At 41.3% G+C, this 23,173-nt stretch overlaps 1 protein-coding gene across 1 annotated transcript; it reads right to left on the minus strand.

Moving 5' to 3' along the window:
* Positions 1 to 17,981: 17,981 nt before the first annotated feature.
* sox17 (SRY-box transcription factor 17) lies at positions 17,982 to 19,789 on the minus strand. Its single transcript, XM_076080535.1, has 2 exons — positions 19,424 to 19,789; positions 17,982 to 19,047 (listed from the first exon to the last, which is right to left on the minus strand). Exons 1-2 carry the CDS (start codon positions 19,719 to 19,721, stop codon positions 18,155 to 18,157), a joined length of 1,191 nt encoding a protein of 396 aa, XP_075936650.1. The 5' UTR covers positions 19,722 to 19,789; the 3' UTR covers positions 17,982 to 18,154.
* Positions 19,790 to 23,173: the final 3,384 nt, after the last annotated feature.

Genomic DNA, 23,173 nt, shown 5'->3' on the forward strand with positions numbered 1-23,173 from the left:
GCTGAGGGGTTGAGACGGGCTTTCTCCAGCCAGGTTTCCACGTATTCATTAGTGACAGCGCTGGAGGAGTTAAAAGCAGGCAGTGAAATGCTTTCGCTGACATCACAGGACTCGTTTTCTTTCTTTTTCTCCTGATGCATTGATGTCTGCCATGTCAGTGTTCCCCGTGGTTGGCTTACTTCATTGGGAGCAGCATTCGGGCGGCATGTTTCAGAAGAAACGGTCTCACTTGTAGTCTCTTTCAATGCTGATGGTATGTTTGAGTCTTTGAGAATACATTTTATCGTGTCGCCCGACTGTCGTGAGCTCCCTGTCGTAACACAACTGTCTCCATTTTGTGTTGGTCCTATTTTTTGCTTCATCATGCTTTTTGCTGATTTTGATTTATTCCCATAAATCTTCTTAATGAACCCAGCACTGGAGAAAGTCTTCGCTTTCTTACTTTTCTCGGTTGCTCCTGCAGAATTTTCTTTTCGTCTTTTCCCTGGTGACGTAAGCCGACGAACACGTTTGTTGATCACTTTAGGTTTCGTGGATACCTGCTTATCTTTGTTGACCTCTCTTTGTTGGGGCTTTGATTTGCCTTTAGTGGGCTTTGGCAATCGTTGTTGAGCATTTGTAGCTTGAACTGCACCCGTCCTCTGTGAAGGCAAGGTTAAATCAGATGTTACTGACGTGCTCTCAGCCCTCCAGATGCTAATTGACTCTGAAGCTGTCGATGGTCTCCAGGGCTGGGGTTCAAACTCATTGTTGGAGGAGAGCTGTCCAGTTTCTGAAGTAGCCGGCCTGCAAAAAGGAATCCCAAAAGCAGACATACCCTCTGAACAAAGGTTTGCCAAGAAATTATCCTGACAGGTCTGCTGTTCATATACGTGTAAGACAGTTTCAGAGACCTCCTCTCCACCGGATTCAATCTGTTGGATCTCAGTCATCCCTGCTGATTTGAACGTGTATACGTTTCTGACGTTTACGTTGGCATCCACAGAGCTCTGTCTTCTAGGTTTGGGCACTGGTCTGCTGCTCTTCTGTTTGACCATGCAGTACTGCCCTGTCACTGCTCCATTTTCTGTCTGCTCTCTGTAGGAGTAAGAACCCACCATACCTTCCTGAATCCCCTCTACTGTCACTGATTTTATGCTCTCCACAGAGGCTTGCTTTTTTCTAATTTGCTTGTGCCCTGGTGTGGGAGCACTCCTAGGGGACTCCATGTTTGTCTGTACTTTGCTGTCGTCCTCTTCATTATTACTCTCACTGAAAACTCCATTGCCCAGCGAAGGTGGATCCCGGTCGTTGTTATCGTGAGTTTTGTCCTTGTTGATGGTGTCTATGGAGGCAGCAGGACTTTCTAAATCCAGTGAGTTTGATGTTAGTGAGCTGATCTCCTGCTCTGCCATAGGCTCCGGTAAACAGGTCACATTAAGCTGATTGGCTACACTCGAGCGTGCCAGGGTGGTCGTCCAATGAATGGTTTCCTCTTCCTTAATTGTCAGTCGCACCCTCATCTCCACTGTCATGCTACCGTCTTGGTTCACTCGAAAGGACTTCTCAATGTCGTCATCTGTGGGCAGGCAGCTGTCCTGCTCCTCAGCTCCAACGCTAAGGCCGGTGTCCGGTGTTTCTGGTACTGACTCCAGTAGATGACGCGAGTCCAACTCGACAGAGTGACTGGCTTGGTCGCTTGAACTTCCTGCGATGGAGTTGTGAATCCGATTCACGATGTACCTCTCTGACGACAGGGAGAAATTTCTTGACTTTGGAGTGTGTGATTGTGACTTTGTTTTACCTTTTCAGTCAGTCAGAAGAGCCAAAAAAAAGGTTCATGTTGAAAAATGAAGGAGAAATGATTGAAGAGGATAGGTAGGCGGTTTGAAGAGTAAACCCAAGAAGCATGAAAGGAGAAGAAAGAGAAAAAAATAAACATTAGAAAGAGAGTACAGCTATTCACAGTTCATAAAGAACAATAGCCGACAGCCACAGGCATTGTATGTAGGTCGGCCACGGTATTATAATACATAATATCATTGCCTCAGCACTTCCCCAATCTTCATCCCATGAGAGCAGGTAGATTACTGCAGACACACTGTAGCTGTCCATCGATGAGAATACATCAACTCAACAAAACAAAATGATTACAAAGAGGTCCATCTAAAAACCAAACTAATTCTTATGTAAACCTACGTTTTAGAGCCTTTAGTCTTCTGGGACCCATTCGTTTGGTAGGCAGCATGGTTTGAGCTGGTGATTTCTGTGCATTGTAGTTTGCATGCCTGAAAGGCTCCCTGCCGACAGCCACTACTGTCCCAGAACACAATGTCAAGCCTGGAAGGCCGTCCACCTGCAGTAGACAGAAACATACGTCACTCTAATGGCATTTGATCACGTTAGCACTTTATAGAATAGGTAGAATAGAAAAACCCTGAATCTAAATATATTAGGGATTTAAATGACGTGCATGTATATGTATGACAAGTCTTTATTCGTGTATTATTTGTTAAAATGGCACCTTGCAATACCAGCAAGCTCTGAATTTAGAATGGATCCTTGACCTACAGAGCAGTATCCCAGAATGCCTTTCAACGAATTAGGGTGAGTTGTTAAAGAAGATTACCACTCTCTCTTCTCATGTGACGTCTGTTCACAGGCCAGGTTCAAGCCAGTCTTCTATGCGGCAACAATGGTGCTTCCAAAACCTGAAACGTATCTTTGCCTTGTCTTTGAACAGACTCCTTTTAGAGGAATGTACGTCCATTCTTGAAGGGCTGAATGATCATTTTTGTGCTCTAAGTCAAATATATTCTTAAATGAAGAATGAGGCTTTACTTGAGTGTGCTTTTAGAATTCCGATATCGCCTGAATAACTTTGTCAATCCGTTTGTTAGTATGTACAGCAGACTTTCTTGGTATATTAAGGGAAGGTTTAGTGAATATATTTTGGTGTTTATAGTAAATCTCCAGTCTATGGCGGTTGTAAAATCTTATTTCCTTCTTTGAGAGGAATTGTTTTGTATGTGTTGGGAGGAGAACACTCACACGTCTGCCATCAGCTGTGTGTAATTTCACCACATGGAACTGCATCAGCTCTGAAATATATTCCAGGATGGACTCAAAAGTGGGTGTAGTCCTCTTGTGAAGCACCACAGTGTGTTTTACAGCGGGGTCACCATTGCGGAAAACCAGGAGCGTCTTTGGCGTGCGCGCAAGCACCGACTCCTGCTTGTGGATGTTCCTGCCGGGAAAAAACCTGGCCTGCTGCACGGTCCGACGACGGGAACTAACAGGCCTGGCGTGGTACCACGGCACCAGCTTCTTCCTGGCCAGAGACAGGTTGATTGGTTTTACCTTCCGACTGTCAGAGCAAATGTAGGATTTTCCATCCTCCAGTTCATCCAAAGTATGGACCGCATGAACCCCCCTGGGGGTGGTGATGTTCCTCACCCCAAACGGCAGGGGAACCTTTTTAGAGAGGCTGTCCAGAAGCGCATCAAATGTTTTAAAGGTGCGATTGTTGATGACAATGCGCAGGCCATTGAACTGAGCATCTCCACTTTTGTAGAAGCAGACCCTCTTTGATAAGATCGGGTCGTTGAGGCTTGGGTGGCGGGGGGTGCCAAAGGTGTGCCCACTCCCAAATGACTGCTCCGGGAGGACCCTCCGAAGCCCCGTCTCATTCATCATCGCTGATTGGCTGGAAGGCGAGCATAAGAGAAGTATTAGATATTGAGTATACACATAAGGGTACTTTTTACTTCCCAGTTTAGGTTTCGTTGGCAGAGAGTACAATGAATGGTGAAGTAATGATTCCTCAGTAGAAAAGCTTCCTCCATATAATCAATGGTGAGGAACCTCAAAAGGTTTCTCAAGTTGCTTCTTCACATAAAACATTTGACATTTTTACAATAAACAATCATTTTCACATATATTGTTTTGTCCAGTTTTATGAATACATAAAGAAAAAAGGTATTAAATAGCCTAATAGCTGTGAGTGATGCAGTAACAAATAATCGTGACGAGAAGAAAATATAGTTTGGTTTATGATAAAAGGAGACATTTGCATGTCAACTTCTGCAATTAGGTCAACACAGAAACGTAACACGGTGTTAACTTAAATGGTTCATGAGGTGTAAACAGCTGATGTGCCAACAGCCAAATGAGGTCTTGTAAACATATGTTATTGTTTTCGTTGGACCGGGCCTTCAGGTAAATGACGTGACTTCTGAGAAACCTGTCATGTGACTGGCATCTTCAATTACTTGATTACCTGGGTTTTAACAACACAGTACAGAACAAGTGATACAGAAATGTTTGACAGGTTATTCTCTCTTACCAGTATTTATTTAGTATACCATATTTCAGTATTATGCTTTTAATATAGAAAATGTACATCAAATAATTTAAATAAAATGTTATGATCTATGTAAACCTAAAGCCTATGTTGTATTTACTAAAAATAAGATGTCTTAAAACACTTCAAATCCATCAATTCCAAATTTTTGAATATTACATTTCCTGATTATTGTACATGTCACATGGAAATGTAAGTGATAATTGATTTTTCTTTTAGCTAAAAGTGATTATGTTAAAAATTATAATCAAAAATGTATTTAATAGACCAACATAACATTATTTTTGGGATATTCAGGAGAAAAATTTGTAGTAATTGTGAGCAACAAATTCCAATCAAAAAGAAGATTTGTTTAAGATTTATGACCATACCAATTTCTACTGCTGCAAGTGTAGCACATAAATACAGATTATAACTGGAGGCAGCGAACAAGCAAATAAATATACAATAATTGCACTCACCTTACGCCGGCATCATGAAATTTCCAACTGTTTTGAAAAGATTCATCAAATGTTATTCCGTGCTCTACATGACGAAGGCTGTTGAACTAAGTGCACAGCAACAGTTTATTTCTGGAGACACCATCCTGGTTAATTTGCTTAATCTTTGCACAACGTTAATCTCCGCTGCAAGTGCATTGCTTGGAAATCCTCTTGGGAAAGGTGTGTCGCACAGATGTACGTAGAGCTGTCATAGCAGGACGAAGAGGTGGACTAAGGACCTGGGATTTATTCAATATATGTTTTATATGTTAAATAGACCGGAAACATGTTTGTATAGACGTTTTCCCCCTAGGAATATATTGTCTTAACCAAAAGAATCATTTTTAAAACAAATAAAATCCCCCCAATTCATTCTTACAATGAGTGAAGTGAAATTATACTAACACTGGTTTGAGAGTGATTAGACCAGTACAGTATAACAAAGCATATTTTATTAAGAGCACAGCATCGTACCTGCAGAAGATTATAAACTAAAAGGAGAGCAGGGTTTTCTCCACCAGTGGCAGCAGATGGTAGATTGGTGTGGGGTTGTAATCTCATTGAGGACCTCTTTAGATAATAAGGATTAATCCATTCGCAGGACCCTTAGAAGAGCGCTTGTTTTCAATGAAAGGAGAGAACATTCACCTTATTACCTCTTAATAAAAACAACTCTTTATTAATTATTAAATCATATCAGGGATTATTTGTGTCTTTGTCCCTGTGTGATCTGAACACACAAAGGGCATGTTAGTATAAAATAAGACACTTAAAAATAACACGGACATTCCTTTTAATAGCAAACACGCGTGGAGGCTTTTTTAGTCCATGCAAAAATACACGTGCAACAAAATAGTGCTCGTTCAAGAAATATTAATTAATTAGCCGGTTGTGTATATGCTTAACCATGAACTATCATGAGTTGCATAACAGCCACCAATACTGGACTGAGTTGAGTCTATTTCTGTCGTGAAAGGGATTAGTCGACAAGGGATAACTTCATTCCTCAGTAAACCTGGGGCTGACGTTAAGGAATCAAAGGAACATACAAAAGTTATCAGGTTTCAGCTCAGTATCAGAGGATAAATTGATGACACTCTTGTCATTCTGTTTGGTTTACTGCTGTAAAAATATCTCAGGTGTGTATGAAATGGACGATATGTGCTGTAGGAAAGAATTCCTGCTGAGCCCGACCAGACAGAGATTCAGGAATGCCACAGGAGGCTCCCATGTGCCGAGCCCATGACCCGTTCCCAAAACAACAACGAGCACAAAAATGTGAAAAATCCGTCAAAGGAAGCTGGGGAGGAGGGAACAATGGAGGAAGCCCTCAGAGTAAACAGGTAGGCCCGAAGCCTGCATGCCCCTCATTCCAGCCCTCCGCTCCAGAGATAAGAGACGAAATGTTGAAACCAAGCAGTTAAAAAACGGCTGGTCACACTGATACAGCAGCACAGGTCCTGCCAAACATTCTGGAATCAGTCTGAAAATAGGTCTGAGCTGAAGCTCTCCACTCAGAGCAGCATGGCAGGTAGCAACGAATGTCTGAAGCTCCATTTGTCACATCATAACCTTTCACGTCACAGAGTTATAACGAACCAGCTGGTGATATGAATACTGTTATTTTCCCTTCACATGATTACACGTGAAATCACACGCCACCATGACAGAGATATCTGTCTCTGCGTTCCGGGTGTATTGCCACCCCTGCCAAGCTCTATTTTTAAGTCCTTGTGCCTATACTGCAACTAATTGGCGCCAAGTTAGATTCAAACCTATGCTGTTAATGGGAAAAAATGTGTGATATGTTTTGGCCCTTGTCCCCTTTCTATATTTGGCCCAGCGTCCTCTATGCAGCTGCTCCTCCAGATCTGTCTGCCTGTGTTCCCATCAAACACCTCTCTTCAGTCTGCATATATCGACTCAATTCGAGAGGCAAAGAGCGCTTCTGCTTGAAGGGCAGAGAATACATTGGTGGCTACATAGAAAAATAACAGCAGTTTGCTCTGATGTTGTGCCATGTTCAGCCTCTCTATTTGCATTTGAAATAAAATGCCCAGCTTGTTTTTTAGCCCTTGTCAGAACTGTTTAAAATTCCAAGCATTGCAGCTGTCAGGAATTCAATTATAAGTGATACAGCTGCACAGTGACCAACGGACATTCACTTGAATTAAAAGACAAGCAAATGATCCTGCAAATATATTATCTCTTTTAAACTTTACTTGCAGCCAAAATCCCAATTATTTTAGAATTGTTTTAATATGTACAGCAACGTTGATTAATTCCATTTTTCCTTTGAGGGCAGTTCAATGTGAGAAAAAAGAATACTTGGCAAACGTTGAGCCAAAAATATGCTTACTATTCAAAATTCCATTCAAGTTACATGATGTTATATCTTTCCCCCCCCCCCCCCCCCCCCCTCTTAACTTCCAGTGGAATTCCCAGATTTTGAATGAAACCCTGCCAAACCGGACTCACACTGTAAGGTCACACCACCGTCCATCCCCTCCCCTCCAAAACCCGTAGCACAGCAGTCGAGAGGTCCCCACCCCATCCATTTTGAGCGCTCCGTATCAGCTGTGCCAAGCTTTTAATCTGCCTGGTGACATCCCAGTGTTTCCTGCATGGGACAGAGGGAAAGATAAGCACGCTCCTCTGTGCGGTAAATCACTCCGCACTCCCACTTGTTCACTGATATGACCATTATTCAATTAGGCTGCACAAAAACTGACCACAATTCCTGGTAATTACAATAAGAGGCTTGGTGATTGTTTTCAAATCATTTTCATTTTCTTAATCTCTTTCTTCTCTTGACAACGTCTGCTTTAATTGTTCAATGGCAAACATAACAAAGTGTGTTATGGCCAGGGGTGGAAAGTAATTGAGCACATTTTTGAAGTGTTGTACTTTTTTGTAGGACTAAAACAATATTCCTCTGCAATCTATGAAACAAGAAGACATAGAAAAACTGAACTTAATTTATTAACTCTGGTATCTTTCTTTACATAACATTAAATTTGGTTATCTAGTATAATGAGGGATAACCCACATAGCATCCAGCTACACTAGCTTGCCAGTAGCCTATGGCTAATGTTAACTAGCATTAGAATAATCTTCAGCCAGTTAAGCTAAGACATTCTTGAAAAAATATGCTTTTTTTTATCTTGTGGTTGTGAAGTTTGTTTACCATATGCTGCTTGAGGTTTTCTGTTGGCTGTTAACATTATTTAGCAGGTTAGCTAGCATTAATTAGCTAGGTTTTTGTTAAATAGATATCAATATATACATAAAGGTAAAAGTCTTTTAACCCTTATTTTACCAGAATGGTCTCTGTGAATCTCTTTTTTGAGAGAGTCTTTGACAATATAGTTAAAAGGCAATAAAAACAGTACATTTTCAACATAATCAAGGCAGGAACGAGACAATGTGGACTGAAAAAATAATTACATGAAGGAAACAAAGACAAAACACAATGGCAGATTAAAAAGTGATATGTCTTTAGAAAGTCTGCAGATTGTGAGGATACAGTACATCAACAACAAAGCCTCTCCACAGCAATATATATACTGATATGCACAGAATGTGGACTATTATTCTCCAGAGGGCAGTGGCAGTCAGGGTCCTCCTCACCAAAGGGCTCAATACCACATGGCTGTTAGCTTTGGAGGGCCCGGGCGGAGGGCCAGTCCGCTGACGGGACAACCTGGCTACGCGCGACCCAGATAGCAGCCCAGGGTGAGGAGTGATTTATCCGTCTGTGCTCGCATCAGACAACCTTCCTCTGATTAAGGGTCAGTCACTGAGCGACAGAGCAGAGTGGAGTGGACAGGGGCGAGACAAACGGCCTCCCAGTGTGAGACACTGGCATCCTGACCGCACACAAATGGACTTTCCAGACGCCGCAAACAGCACATGTACTGTACTGTGTGCCTCTGAACACACTCATTCATACACACATTTACCAATGGACATTTACAAAGGAATATGCACGTAGTCATTATTTTTCCTCTCTCTTTTAGTCATATACGCTGGCTGACTAACACACACACACAGACACACACACACACACACCCCAGAGCCAAGATAAAGACTTATTGAGCTGGCCTTGACATTCAGTCAACCCGACAACAAAAGGATGTGGCGAATCTTAGTCGCCCACTGTTTGACTCGTCTCTGTGAGCTGTTAAAGAGCAGTGTTCCTGCTGTTCAGAGTTCACGAGCAGGTTACTGCCCCCCTCAATTTCAATGGAAATGGTGCCTGTTATATCCATATATTGTCTGGGAATTCTGTAGGGATGAAAAGTACCCTTGTCATAGTTGTTTTTAGCAAATTATCTGTTGATACTCTGTAGAATTTGTATCTACTAACCTGTTAGCAATAGTGAGGAAAGGATGGGCCCTAGTTTGAGGAAGGTTGGTAGGATACATGACATAACGCTCACTGTCCATTACAATATGAAACATCTGTTAGTCCCATTCATTTATTATTTTGATTCCTGTTTTTGTTGGATCTGCCACACCTCATACATTTAAATATCTCACAATTTCAGCCCTAAAACACTGTCCAGTTGATATAGAAAAACAATAAAGATCATCAATAAAAAAATGAACAATACACACTACAACAATCTGTCAATGGAGTTTAGGGACCCAATCTCCCTCTGACATGCTGGAAGACAAAACCTGGAAACATGCTTAATGATGTCAGATATGCAGAATCATACAACATTTACTTCACATTTCAACTGTTTCCACTAAATAAAGAAGTGTGATGTATTTAAATGGTAATAAAACCCAATCAAAGCAGACTCTTAACAGCACACATTATTGCCTACCGTCCTCTCTGTAGATCGAGCTGTTTGTCATCAGACAATAATCAGAAGCCGCCTGAGTGTACCCGCCCGGATTCACTCACACACACACATACACATATCTCTGAATATCTGAGGTATTACATTAATGAAGTAACAACTCTGGACCTCTGCAGAACTAAACAAAGAAAATAATGAAGACCTGTGATGAATATTTGGCAAGGTTTTACCCTATTATTGGTTATTTTACATATGAGCCTCACAAGTACTGTCTTTTTACTGCATAATAATATGATAATGTTATACATGTGATGTACAATTATTGTATGTGTGTAAGGGGTTCTACAACAATATTTATAACGCAAGAGACAGAAAAAAGTATTACAAGAGACTACTGGAAAAATAAAGACAAACAACGAGAACGTAACACAGGGTGAGCATTATGGACACGGCCCTTTAAGTATATAAGAATATGTTATAATACACTTATGATTTATTATGCATTTCATCTGAACATTTTGTATAAAGCTGTTTATAAGCCTGATGATTGTTTAATTAATTTAATATAATTAATTTACATTAGATTTATTAGTACTACAGACTCGTTACACTGTCAACAACCTTTAAATGTGCTGAAATATTCCTCATGTTGTTGATTTATGATACATTATTTCACATTATGACATTTGGTTATGCACACAATATGTAATTATGATATAATTGTATTTAATGTATTGTGTTGTTTTATTTCCTAATGAGATTTAGTCCTGGCCAAGACGGCATAAGTTTCACATAAAAGCACAGACAATAGACTTAAAACAAAACAGTAAATTCCATCAACCAATGAATTCGCAGATTTCTTCAGTGACAGAACATTTAAAATTGACCATGCTTATAAAATGATCTAGTTTAAAATCCCTCTGCAGCTCTTAAGATGAGGATGCACAAGTAAAGTCTAACTTACAGTGTACCATAAGAAACCATTTGATTGACATGTTACCCCACAGGTAATGTAATAACGACAGCAGAGCTGGAGCGTGACCGCTGTGCGTGACCACAGCAGGACTTCTGTCAGGGATTACTGGAGCACCTCACCTCACCTGGACCACACGTGCTCTACACGTCCCTCACTCTCTTATATTCTCACAAGGACTCTGGACTCTTGTTTTCTAAAAAAAATCGTTTATCTCATGAATATCATATACATTTAACTAACTATAAGCACAACTCAATTTCATTTCTAGGCAAGGATTTTACTGAGAAAAGGGTTGCTTTAGGTCAATATTGATTGATATTATCAATGTTTATGTAATAATTAGTCAAAATGCTTTAAATCATCTGCAAATATAATAAAACCCGTTAGTTAATAAATCAGACTTTTTACAGATTATAATTGAGTATTTAAATTAATAAATCAGCCTGTAAAAAAATATAGATTAACTTCTGTTTTAAATACTTAAATAATTCTATATATTATTAATCATCAGGGCCATTTTTTCTATTACACCTGTTAGTTTATAAATCCGATATAATTAATCAATGTATTGAAATTATGTTATTTAAATAGAAATACCGAATGTTAAGTTTGTACAGTTTGCATATCAACCCACTATGTTTTATTCTATTCATATAAATTGTCACATTACCTGTGAATAAGTACATTTGTAGTTTTTTAACACCTGGTAAATGTTTAATTTCCCAGTGAGCCTCATGTAGTCCTGTGCACAGCTGACCCCTGGTGGCAACAAGTGACAGCACAACTAATCGTCTTTACAGCATCTGCAAAAGCCAACCACTACAGCAACTTCCAAACTAAGACAACATTGAATCAGAATTTTACTTTTAGAAATGAACATTTTCTGTCAGTACGACTGTGTTACAGATTGTACAGACGTGACAGGACAGACCGGTCCCACGGAGACGAGACAGGACCTGCGGAGGGAGGAACACACCGTCAGCTTTTAGGGAACTGGAAGTGAACTGTTTGCTATTTCAGTGGAAATGTGCTTGATATTTGTTTGAAGCTCATAATCCAATAACATGAGCACAAATACACTTCCTGCGTAAGAGACAGCTTTCAGACTTGTTGTGTTATTGAAGAAGAAAAATACCAAACAGAGTCTAGACATTTGTCCTGGCTGTAGGTTCACACAATTTAAACATTTATCTAAAAATATGATACTGTAACTTGGTTTCTGCACATTTTCTGACCCAATCTGTAGGTTGCAAAAACAGAAATAAGTGAGATGGAAACTTTCATTCATTAAATTTAAGATGGTAGACTTTTGGTTTTTATATTGCATAATGCATAATGCATAATTTAGTCAGAAATACAGTGTATTAAATAGATATCAATAGATTACTGCTGAAAAGTAATAGAGTCTTACAAATCTCCCTTATCAAACAACATCCTGACCACAGCGTGGTCAAACTGTGTACCTGTGTAACAATTAGAAAATAAAAACAGAGTTCAATTCAAATCTATTTAATCTTTTACATAACTGTGGTGAAATGGCAATGTCATTATCTACCACAATAAACACATGAAAAGCAAATATGGTGTATTTTATTGAATGTAAATAAGAACAAAACATGTGTCAACTGCTCACACACAAACACATACACATACAGACTCTTTCTCTCACTCACACACACACACACACACACACACACACACACACACACACACACACACACAAATGCAATGAGACAACAAAGAGTAGTTGACCCGGGTCATGACACTCTGCCCTCTCCTCCCTTTATTTAGACTATATTTTTATGTATTTTTATTCTTTAGGAAGTCCTACCGGTGATTCCCAAAATGGTGCGAAGGGTGTGAATTTCTCAGCGTATGGTTTCCTCTCGGATAAAGGATGTTCCCAGCCAATCTTTCATGGATGGAGCAAACAGGAGTCATTGGAACAAGGAAGTGGAGACAGGTGCTCTGTGGAAGATTCAAAGATCCACAGAAAGAAAAAAAACACGAACAGACAATAGTCCACATTTATCTTGTGAACCCCACCTCAGCTGAGCCTCAGAGTATTTTCACTGCCATTAAATTCATCCAGTTTCTATATAGGTCACGCAATCCTGAATCAAATAAATCATTGTTTTGTGTTAGTCTTGATTACTTCACACCAGCATTTAGTTCAACCATCCATTTCTTTTAGCTAACTCAACTGTTTATCCACCATTTTAGCCCTTTTTACCATCCATAGCTATCTATTTCACCCATTAGCTAACTAGTCTATTATCCATTAGTTGTAGCAAAGCATTCCTTTAGCTAGCTATTTCAACTGTTTGTACCCATTAGGCTACATTTAGGTTTTATGTAGCTATTGCTAACTATTTCAACTCTTTATCGTTTTTAATTTTTAGCTCTTTCACCATTCATTAACTATCTATCTCATTCCCATTAGCTAACGTTACTATTTCAACGATTTATCCATTAGTTAACTATTTAAATCATCATTACGTTAATTTTAATTCAAACATTAATCCATTAACTAACTGTTTCAACCGTTTCTATTAGCCTCCTTTTGCCTTCTTCACCATTTTCCCATTAGCTTACTGTTTCAACAATTAATCCGTTAGCTACTATTAACTAACTTTTTCAACTGTTTCGCCATTTTCTATTACTTTAGCTATTTATTTCACCTGTCCGTCCATTACTTTTAGTCATCTTTTCCAACCATTTATCGAATAGCTAAATAGTCGTTTATCCATTAGTTGTAGAAAGTAATCCTTTAGCTATTTTAACTGTTTATACCCTTTCAGGCTACATTTAGCTTTTAACAAACTATTGAAACAAATATCTAATAATCCTTTTCAACCTTCCATTAACTATAACAAACATCTACCTTGTAACTGTAAGGATGTCTTTGCGTTTCATTCAATTTTTTTTTTATTGATTTCCTTTTTCCTTGGTCATGGCTAAGTTAAGTTAGTCATTAATGATGTTGGTCACGATGTTCTTTGGTTGGCTACTAAACAGCATTGCTCACTTTCCTTGGCCTACATATTTACTCAGAAGGGAATGTGCAGAGCCAACAGGGAATCCTGTACAGAGAGGACACAGGACTTAAAGAGAGCAAATTGGGGCTGTACTCTGCCAACACCTTTCTGCCTTCCAAAGAAAAACACAGTGGAGAGGAAACTGACTGCTGATGTAGTCATCTTATACTCACTACCCGCCTGGACGTGAGCTAAAAATTGTCCTGAATGCCACTAGAGCATTCAAACAAAAGAACGGGGAGCGCTGAGCTGATCAGGAGAGGCCTGGAGTTGATTCAGCTCCCTGAGTCAATTCCTGACTGTGAAACAAATGTGCCAGCCAGCTTGAAAAATGTTCCCTGGCACCAGTCCTAGCCTCTCTTTGTCGTATTGTACTGTGTGGCAACTGTTAATCATTTCTGCATGCAATTTTACACTTTTATTCACCATAAAATCCTTTTTTTCCTTTATTAAAACATGAATTCAATTATGTATCACCTGTAAATGTCCTGTTAAACAGCTTCAAAGTTAGGATTAAATGTTTGAAGCATGTGAAATGTTAAAATGAACACATTGTTATGGCTTCAACATAACATTAAAGAAGGAAGTCTTGATGACTAAGACATACTTTTACACAACTTTCCTTGTGTTTCGGAAGACATAGGCCTACTATATACTGACTGTGTGTTGGTAAAAATCCAAATGACATATTGTCTCATTAAAAACAACTACAGTAATGTAAAGATGTCGTATGCTGTACACATTTGTGATATTGGGCAATATAAGTAAATCTGACTTGACTTGCAGCTCCGTGTAAAGCTTTATACGAAGCACAATTTAACCAAAAGTCAAATATTTCTATGTGTTATGTTCAGATACATCAACTGAACTCAGATACAAGTTTTATTGCTCATTTTATGATGATTTTGGGGCCACATTCCTGAAGAATTCCTTTGGTTGGATGGTGAAAATCTGAATTGTATTTTAGAAAGGGAACCTTTTCTTGACCGATTTTTGTAAACTTAAAATCTTGACCACTATCTTAAATAAAAAAACAATCCGAAATAAAAAACCACTGATACAAAGCTGTTAAATCGTGTTGCACCTTATGTTACCGAACCATTGCAGCCGTGCAACACAAATACTTCCAAAACCATTTGTGAATAATCCCTGTGAATTTTGACACAGCAGCTGACATCTTGGCACAAAAAGTGGGGGTACCTGTTCACTCTATTAACTCACAAGACAACTATTTATAACTGAATGTGTGACAAAAGCGGCGCTGGAATCAGAAGAAAAATAAACTATTGAGTCACAGCGTGGAGAGTGGAGATTGACTGGATCCACTATATATAGTGGGAGCACAACTGGACGGTGGTGTGACTACAGACCATAAAAGCGATCAGGCCAGAGAGGGACAGCATATGCCTGGGATTATGAGCAACCAGCCCTGCTTTAGACAACAGACACACCCTCTCCTGCAGCTGTCTCACATGCTGTATTTGCAATCTACTATCAATGACTTAATCAGATTGGGCCCTCGCAAGCCTCTCTGTCGCTGGAACTGGACAAAGGAATCTTCACCTCGACCAGTTTGCAGAGAGCTTACTGGCTGCCATTTATGATAAATACAAACTCAGATGCAGATTTTGTGGTTGTTTGTTATTTGTTATTTTGTTATTATTTATTACAGTTGATAAATTAATAATTTAGTCTATAGAGTATTTTATATTAAAGTTAAAAATTGTGTTCCTAGTAACCAATGAGATGTCTTCAAGTTCCTTGTTTTGTCCAGCTAGCGGTCCAAACCTAAAAAAAATTGTAATTTACAATATTACAAAACATAGAAAAGGAGGCTGCAAGATGGTGGAAAATCCCTTACACTGGTTTATTCAGCCATTATTAAATACTTAATTTTAGTCCAGCTCTTATGTGACCCTTTTTGAGAAGGTAAATGGTCCAAGCAGTCAAAGGGATTTTTCACAGGTGACCCAAAACATGCACTTATTTATGGCTTATAACAAAACTCACATTCAAATTGAGCCTTATTAAAAAGTGGAATTAATGGGTTATCAAAGTTACGGTTTCAGCCTATTAATTGTACAATCAAGTAATTGCTTCTGATCTATTCTTCTTAGCCTGTTTTGCACAACCCCCACCTCTACAGCATCCAAAAATAAAAAAGTATTCTTTAAAAATGTCTTTTTATTTGCTCTTCTTGTTTCTAAAGATGTAAAGTTAAGAGACAGAGAAACCAATTAGGCATAATTGGTAACACCTGGATTCAGCTCATGAAGAGGAGGTGTATTAGCATTGTCTTTGCTCAGCATTCAGCCACAGCTAACATGGCTTTATAATGACTAACCCTCGAACTGAACTTCACTGTGTTTGCATCTCATGTTGGTCAAATAGAGTTGATATGGATGGTTTATGGGAGGCTGAATGAAATACATTGCAGCTGGCTTTGTGGTTGAATGAAGCTGCGTTTGTGAAAGGCAGCTATACCTGAGCTGAGATTAGGGCAGTGCCATGATTAAGTACTGCTGCGTTAATGTAGCCGGCCGTCCTGCTGTAATCTCTGAGTGGCTGTCTGCAGACTGCTGGCAGCGAGGCCCCGGGACACGAACACACACACACCTGCATACACACACACACACACACACACACACACACACACACACACACACACACACACTGCGGCAGGGAAAACCATGAAAGCCCACATTTCCTGAGCTTTAACAGAAAAAAGACACAATAATAATAATAAGTATTGCCCTCCCAAAACAGTCAATGTCTCATATTAATATATATACCTTATTTTGTTATCCAACACATTCTTGTGTCTTTAAGATAAACAGAGAGCTCTTCCTCATCAATTAGCCCTGATCAATTTGTGTGAGGAGATAATATCACGGCTGACATGGGGGGTCTGCCTCTCCCTAAATCTGCACAGGTGACCCCCACCCACCCTGCTGATGCCTCAGGGATCGTGGCCTGAGCCTGTTGTTATGCACCATTAGCCGTAACAACAGGGAGGATAAACCTGCCACTCGGCTGCAGACTGAATTTAAACACATTCACACCAATTACAGTGGATTGTTCTACACGGCCTGAAGGGAAACAAGTCAGTTTGTGTGCGAGGGAAGTTAGAAGACGTAGTAACACCTCACACACATCAGACAAACTTGTTTGGAGTAAAAACACTCAGAAATGTACGTTGAGGTCAAAAACATGTAGCTGTTTGAACCTGAATAAGACTGTTTTTAACAAGAGCTGACATCATTATTACGACCGTGGGAAGAAGCAGAAATATTTACCTTGAGGTCCAACCATTACTTCTACGTATGAGAATATTTCAAAACATTCAGCACGAACAAAGCGCATTAATATATACACCTCTGGAGCATGTTTCCTCTGAAGTGCTAAAAATGGATGGCGAGGTCAGGGTGATTGACCCCTTTAGAGAAGAACCTCTTCCTTTTAAAATAGGGAAAATCTCTATTTATAAAACGGGACTCTTTGTCAGCTAAAAATACCACAAGTCATCCTCAAGGTTTGATGTAATCTCTTAAAGATTTTCAACTGATAAATTTGACGTATGATGAAGCAACAGACTGGCGTTAGTGGCTAAATATATCATAGCCTTTCAGAACTAAAACCTGATGTTATTGCTGTGTAATAACTGGAGGATGGTTATTGAATCATACCTCCTGTTCAGCAGTTAAAATACACAAAATAAAGTGTCACCATTGTGTAACAGAGGTGTAGTGAATTTTAATGGCCCCCTTCCATTAATCAGAAGAGACTAAATCATTCAGGATGAGACAGGATGTCCGGAGCATAAACTGCACTCCCATGCTGCGAAAACAAGGCGCCATGTGTAACGCAGACACTGAGATTACCTCCACTCTGTCCGGGCCAGGAAGCCGGGTCGCGGCCCTCCGCTGCCCTGCTTCCAGGTGAGCAACTGGTGCTGCATGCGAGCCCATTTATGCTCCATGTGGAAGAGGGATAAACCAACAGAGATAGTACCGTGTAATACAGAGCCAACGCTCAATGAATGTTGTGATGAGTGGAAAAACTGAATTGTTCACAAAGCATTTTTTGTTTTGTTATAAAGTAACGGACTAATCATTAGAGAATGTTTTTAGGTGATATAGCTTTTGATTTAGAAATGTAAACATATAATAAATGAATGTGAAGGAATGCTTCTTTCAGTGTTTTCTGAAATTCAAGAGAATGTGAAATAATAAATACAAGAGAGGATGAGTCTATTTGCAAAAATTTATTTTAAAAGTGCAAAAAGTATAAAAAACACCTTCAGTATATACATAACCTTTAAAATAGCGGCTGTTCAATATTTATTATCACAAAACAAATCCCTGCAAGAGAGGAAGAAAAAGTCTCATAGGCTAGCAATGACAAATCAAATCAAATCAAAAAAAACATTTTTGTTCAAATTTAGCTACAGAGATTTGAGGTCAGATCATGTGTCCTTGCAGCAGGGTAACAGGCCGGGCAGGAGGTTAAGAGTTGTTGTAGCTACAGTAATACACAGCTGTGCTGGCGTCTGACAGCACCGATGATATCAGGCTTTCAGGTCCTTGCATGCCAGCCTCGTGCGACCCGTACGGCAGGCCTGTCATGTCCGCACGCGCCGAAGAGGAGCTCAAATACTGCTCGAACTCGCTGCGGTCCACCTCGGCCAGCAGCTCAGAGTGGTGCATCTGCTCCACGCCGTCTGCTGAGTGACTTTGGGAGTCGGGAGGTGGGGAGAGCTGTCCCGCTCCACCGGGATGTCGTTTGGGGTGGCTGGGACTGCAGTGCTGAGTGTAATACATGGCCAGAGGGTTGGGACATCCCATGTAGGAAGGGGGAAGGGTGGCAGGCTGAGGGGGCTGCTCCGGAGCTGAGGCAGGGTGCCGGTGCAGGATGGGGTTGCCGTGGTGGTTGGAGTGGGGGTCCTGGGGCTGGTACTCCGCCGCCTGGGAGTGGTAAGCGTATGCAGGCATCATGTGGCAGTCCTCTTGTGAATGTGGGGGGAAGAACATGAGGTCGGTCTCCACAGCGTCCAGAGGGGAGGTGTCAGGCGTAGGGAGGCTGTAAGTTTCATAAGAGGGGCCCCCAAGAGCATGAGCGTCTCGGTAGTGGCTGAGCTGCTGCGGGGGAACCTGGAAGCCATGCTCGTGGTAGCCCAGGCCCAGAGTCTCCACACACACTCTGCCATCCCCGGGCTGGTGATCGGACACGGTGTGGACCAGAAAGCCAGAGTCCAGCCTCTTAATCCTCTTCACCTGCTTCCGCCGCCGGGGCCGGTACTTGTAGTTGGGGTGATCCTGCATGTGCTGAACCCGCAGCCGTTCGGCCTCCTCCACAAAGGGCTGCTTTTCTGTGACAGGAAGGGCTTTCCATGATTTCCCTGCAGGTCAAGAGGAGAGTGCACATCAACGATATGTCAGCAGATACTGTATGCAGTCTGGTGATGCACACAAAAATAGCTTGTTGCCATTTGAGGGGGCAGGGACAGGTTTTTGAGGTTACATGTGCAGCTTAACTCAGACACAGTAACTTTTAATAACACGGTAACTTCACCTGCTGCCTCAACGATCCCTCCACTGATTGAGAAATAACCATTCACTGTTGTTTGAGCAACACGAAAATATAATTTGACTTAAAACAATAAACTAAATTAACAAGCACGTAAATATCAGAAACAAGTAATAATAGTATCTCTCTATAATAACCTGTACAGATCTGGCACACAGATTGATTAAATACAGTATCAAATGACTTACCCAACATTTTGCTCAGCTCCGCGTTGTGCAGGTCCGGGTTTTGCTGCGCCAGTCTCTTGCGCTCATCCTTCGCCCAGACCATGAACGCGTTCATGGGCCGTCGGATCCGCGGTTCGGTCTTGCCGCGATTCTGGCTGCCGGAGCTGGAGGCGCACGGCTCGTTCTTCACTTTGGCGTCCCCGAGAGGACTGAGAGGGTCGGCCCACTGGCAGTGTCCCATTCCAGGCATCATGACTGACAACGCACACCTTGCCTGGGTTTGATCGTCGCTGGCGTAACCCGCATCGGGACTACTCATCTCTGTCCAGCTGCGAGGTTTTGGAGCAACAGACGCAGCAGCACACTACGACTGAGAACCAACAGACAGATACAAAGAACTTAACACGGTTTCTGGCTTTAAAGCTGGAAAATAATTAGTCACATCCATAAGCCATTTGCTGAAGTTGCGAGGGCTGAAGTGTACCGAATACTCAGTGCTGGATGTGAAGACTGGTGCGCTATAAACTCACAGGCAGCCAATCACCATGTGGTGGGAGTTGCCCACTACTACAAAGGTGTAAAAAAGTTGGAGTAGTCCGCCTCCTACCCTTGTTTGAAGCGCTGAGACCCTCTAAGGAGAGACGCGGTGAGATTTCTAATAGATGCAAACTATAAATAATAAAAAATATATTCCCATGTGCACAAAATGTGTTTTATAGTTAGATAAAACACTAAGATAAACCAGGCTTTAGTGCAAAGGTTTTAAAAAGGTGGCAATGTGTGACATTTTACCTACTTTAGGAGAGAAAAGAGGTGAAACTGATGAACCCTTTGATCCACAATTCACGTTTATTGAGTCCAGTTTTAATTCTCACCCTTTGTATTAGACTGACACTGAGATGCGCAGAGATCAATACTTGATCGACAGTTTGTGTATTGGAGGGGGTTAAGAGTGTTAAAGCTTGAATATCAGGTTTACGCGTGGAGTTAATGTTCCCTCATTCGCAACTTTTACGCACAATGGTCTCGATGGAGACTTTCTTTGATTGCAGCCTAATGAGAAGCGCTGGACAAAGGGCGTTTGAGGATTTAACTTTCCTAAAAGTGACGTCAATAGATCTAAATAACAAAGCTTAACTAAACACCTATTACACGTTTGTTAAGTGATGAGGCCTCTGACACAAAAAAACTGTAAAATGTTGTGATACTGGGGCGCTTTTGTCTATGGCTGTGACGCTCAAATGTCAAAACAGTCGAGGACGTCGGTCTGGGATGTTAATGAACCGAACAAACAGCTGGTTGATTAAGTTGTGGGCGTAAAACGCTTTAAATTACTTTTTTGGTATCGCATTTATGAAGAGAACAGTTATGTCTGGAAAAAAGCCCAAATAGCTTGTTTTTAATTTACATAATGGGACATAATGGTAATATTGCATAGTCTGTAAATATGTAAAAATAAAGCAGCATATTGAAAATAATCTAAAAGTAATTTATTATTTTTTGTGGTCAGCTATTATATTTCTTTCAACAACTCTTTAAGGTGCATTTCACCTTTGATGTCTGAACTATAATGTCACAATTCAATTATTGTTTACCTCAGTGGATGCTCATTCACTTCATTGTATTATTAATAAGCTTTGTCTGAGTTTAAAAAGGGCAAAAAGGCTTATTCACTGTACAAAGAATACATTTTGCCCCTAAAATATCCCTCTCTGAGACTTGAGTTTGAGTGAGAGTTTGAGGTGAACCTTCACTGAGCAGCATTCATGGAATATGTGTTAAAGACATTAGCCAGTATTGTGAAATATAAACTCCATTAACTCTATGAAACACATGTGCAAGCTGCAGAAATGTGTGAGACTGTGTATCCTTGGCTTTGGAGCAGCTGTGCCAGACCAGGACGGTGACACGCTGGGGGAAAGGTTAAAGCAACCTGTTGCACCTCAAATGTCCAGACTTGGAGTGTTTATACAGCAGAGAATGAAGCCCCTGTTTGTGGTCAGAAACCCAAACATCACCCACAAGCTGATGCTGGTTCTTATCTGAGCCAGCAGCCCCTCAACCTGTCAGCTCTTCTCGGACCGTTCCCATCTCGTTGTGGTTTACGGTCCCTGTGACACGGCAAAAGGGGCTGACAGAAATATGAGCGATGCTTATGCAACCTTTTCGTGCCCCCGTGCAGAAACCACCGGGGACACAGAGAGCACGCCGGGTGACCCTCTAGGGGTCGGTGGGAGGGTGTTTTGGATGGAGGGCCAAGCATTGGACAGGATCTGGACTATAATACTGTCATCGTCTATTTTACTGCTTATGACCTGATAAAGTTCCCCCCCTTCCAGTCCTGAGAGAGTGGAGAAAGAGAGACTCTGTGTTTGCATGTGTGTCTCTGTGAATGCGTGTGTTGACATGGGCGTGGGCATGAGCGTGCCCTGGCCACCTCTCTCTCTCTCTCTTGCGCTGTGTGGGAGTGAAAAATCCTGTCTTTTGGTAGGAGAAGTCATAAAGTCTGGAGTCGTAGCCACATTTCCTCTACAAGGTGAGGTTCAGAGTCGACCCAAAGGAGAGGCGGCGGGGGGATGAGGGAAGGTGACACGCCTCGTATCCCCCACCCCCGCCTCCTCCCTCCATTCCTCCCCCTGTCCCTCCACCAAGTCCCCCACCCCGTGCCTGGGGAGTCTGGGGCTGGGTGGGGGCCAGGGCTCACGACGCCAGCCTCTGGACTCAGTGCTCAGGGAGAGGTCACTTGGCTTGCTTACACAATGGCATTATCTCAGTTCCAGCCTCGGCTACTGCAGCGGTGAGCACTTCCTGTCCCTCTGCAAGCACTTCCTGTCCTTGGCGTAGCAGCACAAACTGTCCGCCTTCCGAGTGAGTTCTGAAACACGGTTGAGCTGCTGGTCGCCAGTCTCACTGTATAAATGTCTGTGGGTGGCTTTCTTGGGAATTGCACAATGTGTTTGCTGGCTCCTTTGTGCTGCGCTGCGAGGCAGTGGTGTTCGTTTAAATCACAGGGACGGAAGGTATATATATGTTAGCACTCTGCGCTGATCCCCTGAGCCTCTTGAGCTGCGAAGGCCTGAGCCGGACAAAGCCACAGAAGGGAAAAGTGCTCTGAGTTTGAACAATACTCTAATTAGCAGCAAATGTTTGGGGACTCTGTCCTATTCTTCATCTTACACTTCTTCAAGGATGTTTAGTTCATAGAGTAGTCAAATAACAGATAATTAATTTGCAGACTGTTGGTTGCAGACCATTTTTCACAAACTTATGACATTTTACAGACAAAACATGAAGTTATTCATATGGTAAAAAGGCACAATATTTAAATGTCATTGAATGCCAGTACAATAAAACACAACATCATTATTTTTTTGGGCCATTTGCTTTGGCACTTTGGCATCAAGCTGCTAACGTGTTAGCAAACAGTTGCTTATTTACACATCCAGCAGACACGGAGCAACATTAACATTTATTTGGAGTCATGTTTCAGATCAATATAGTCACTTTTAACTCTGTCTTTGGTCTCCACCAACTGCTGAGGGAAATATCTGTCTCTGTAGCTGCTAAACGCTCCACTATGTCCACCAGCTAGTCTTTCACTGTGTCTGTGTGGTGCTGAGCAGGTCGCCTACAGTGTGTCTGTCAAAGTTTTTTCCTGAAATCCGTTGGCATCGACTGGATACAGTGTTGGTGAGAGCGGTAACTCAAAACAAAACAGTTGAGGTCCTAAAAAACTAAAACAATAAGCTTAAAGACGCTAAAGCGCTCCTA

The sequence above is a fragment of the Anarhichas minor genome, unplaced genomic scaffold (genome assembly GCF_050575085.1).
Source record: "Anarhichas minor isolate MPS153535 unplaced genomic scaffold, ASM5057508v1 ptg000074l, whole genome shotgun sequence".
NCBI lineage: Eukaryota > Metazoa > Chordata > Actinopteri > Perciformes > Anarhichadidae > Anarhichas > Anarhichas minor.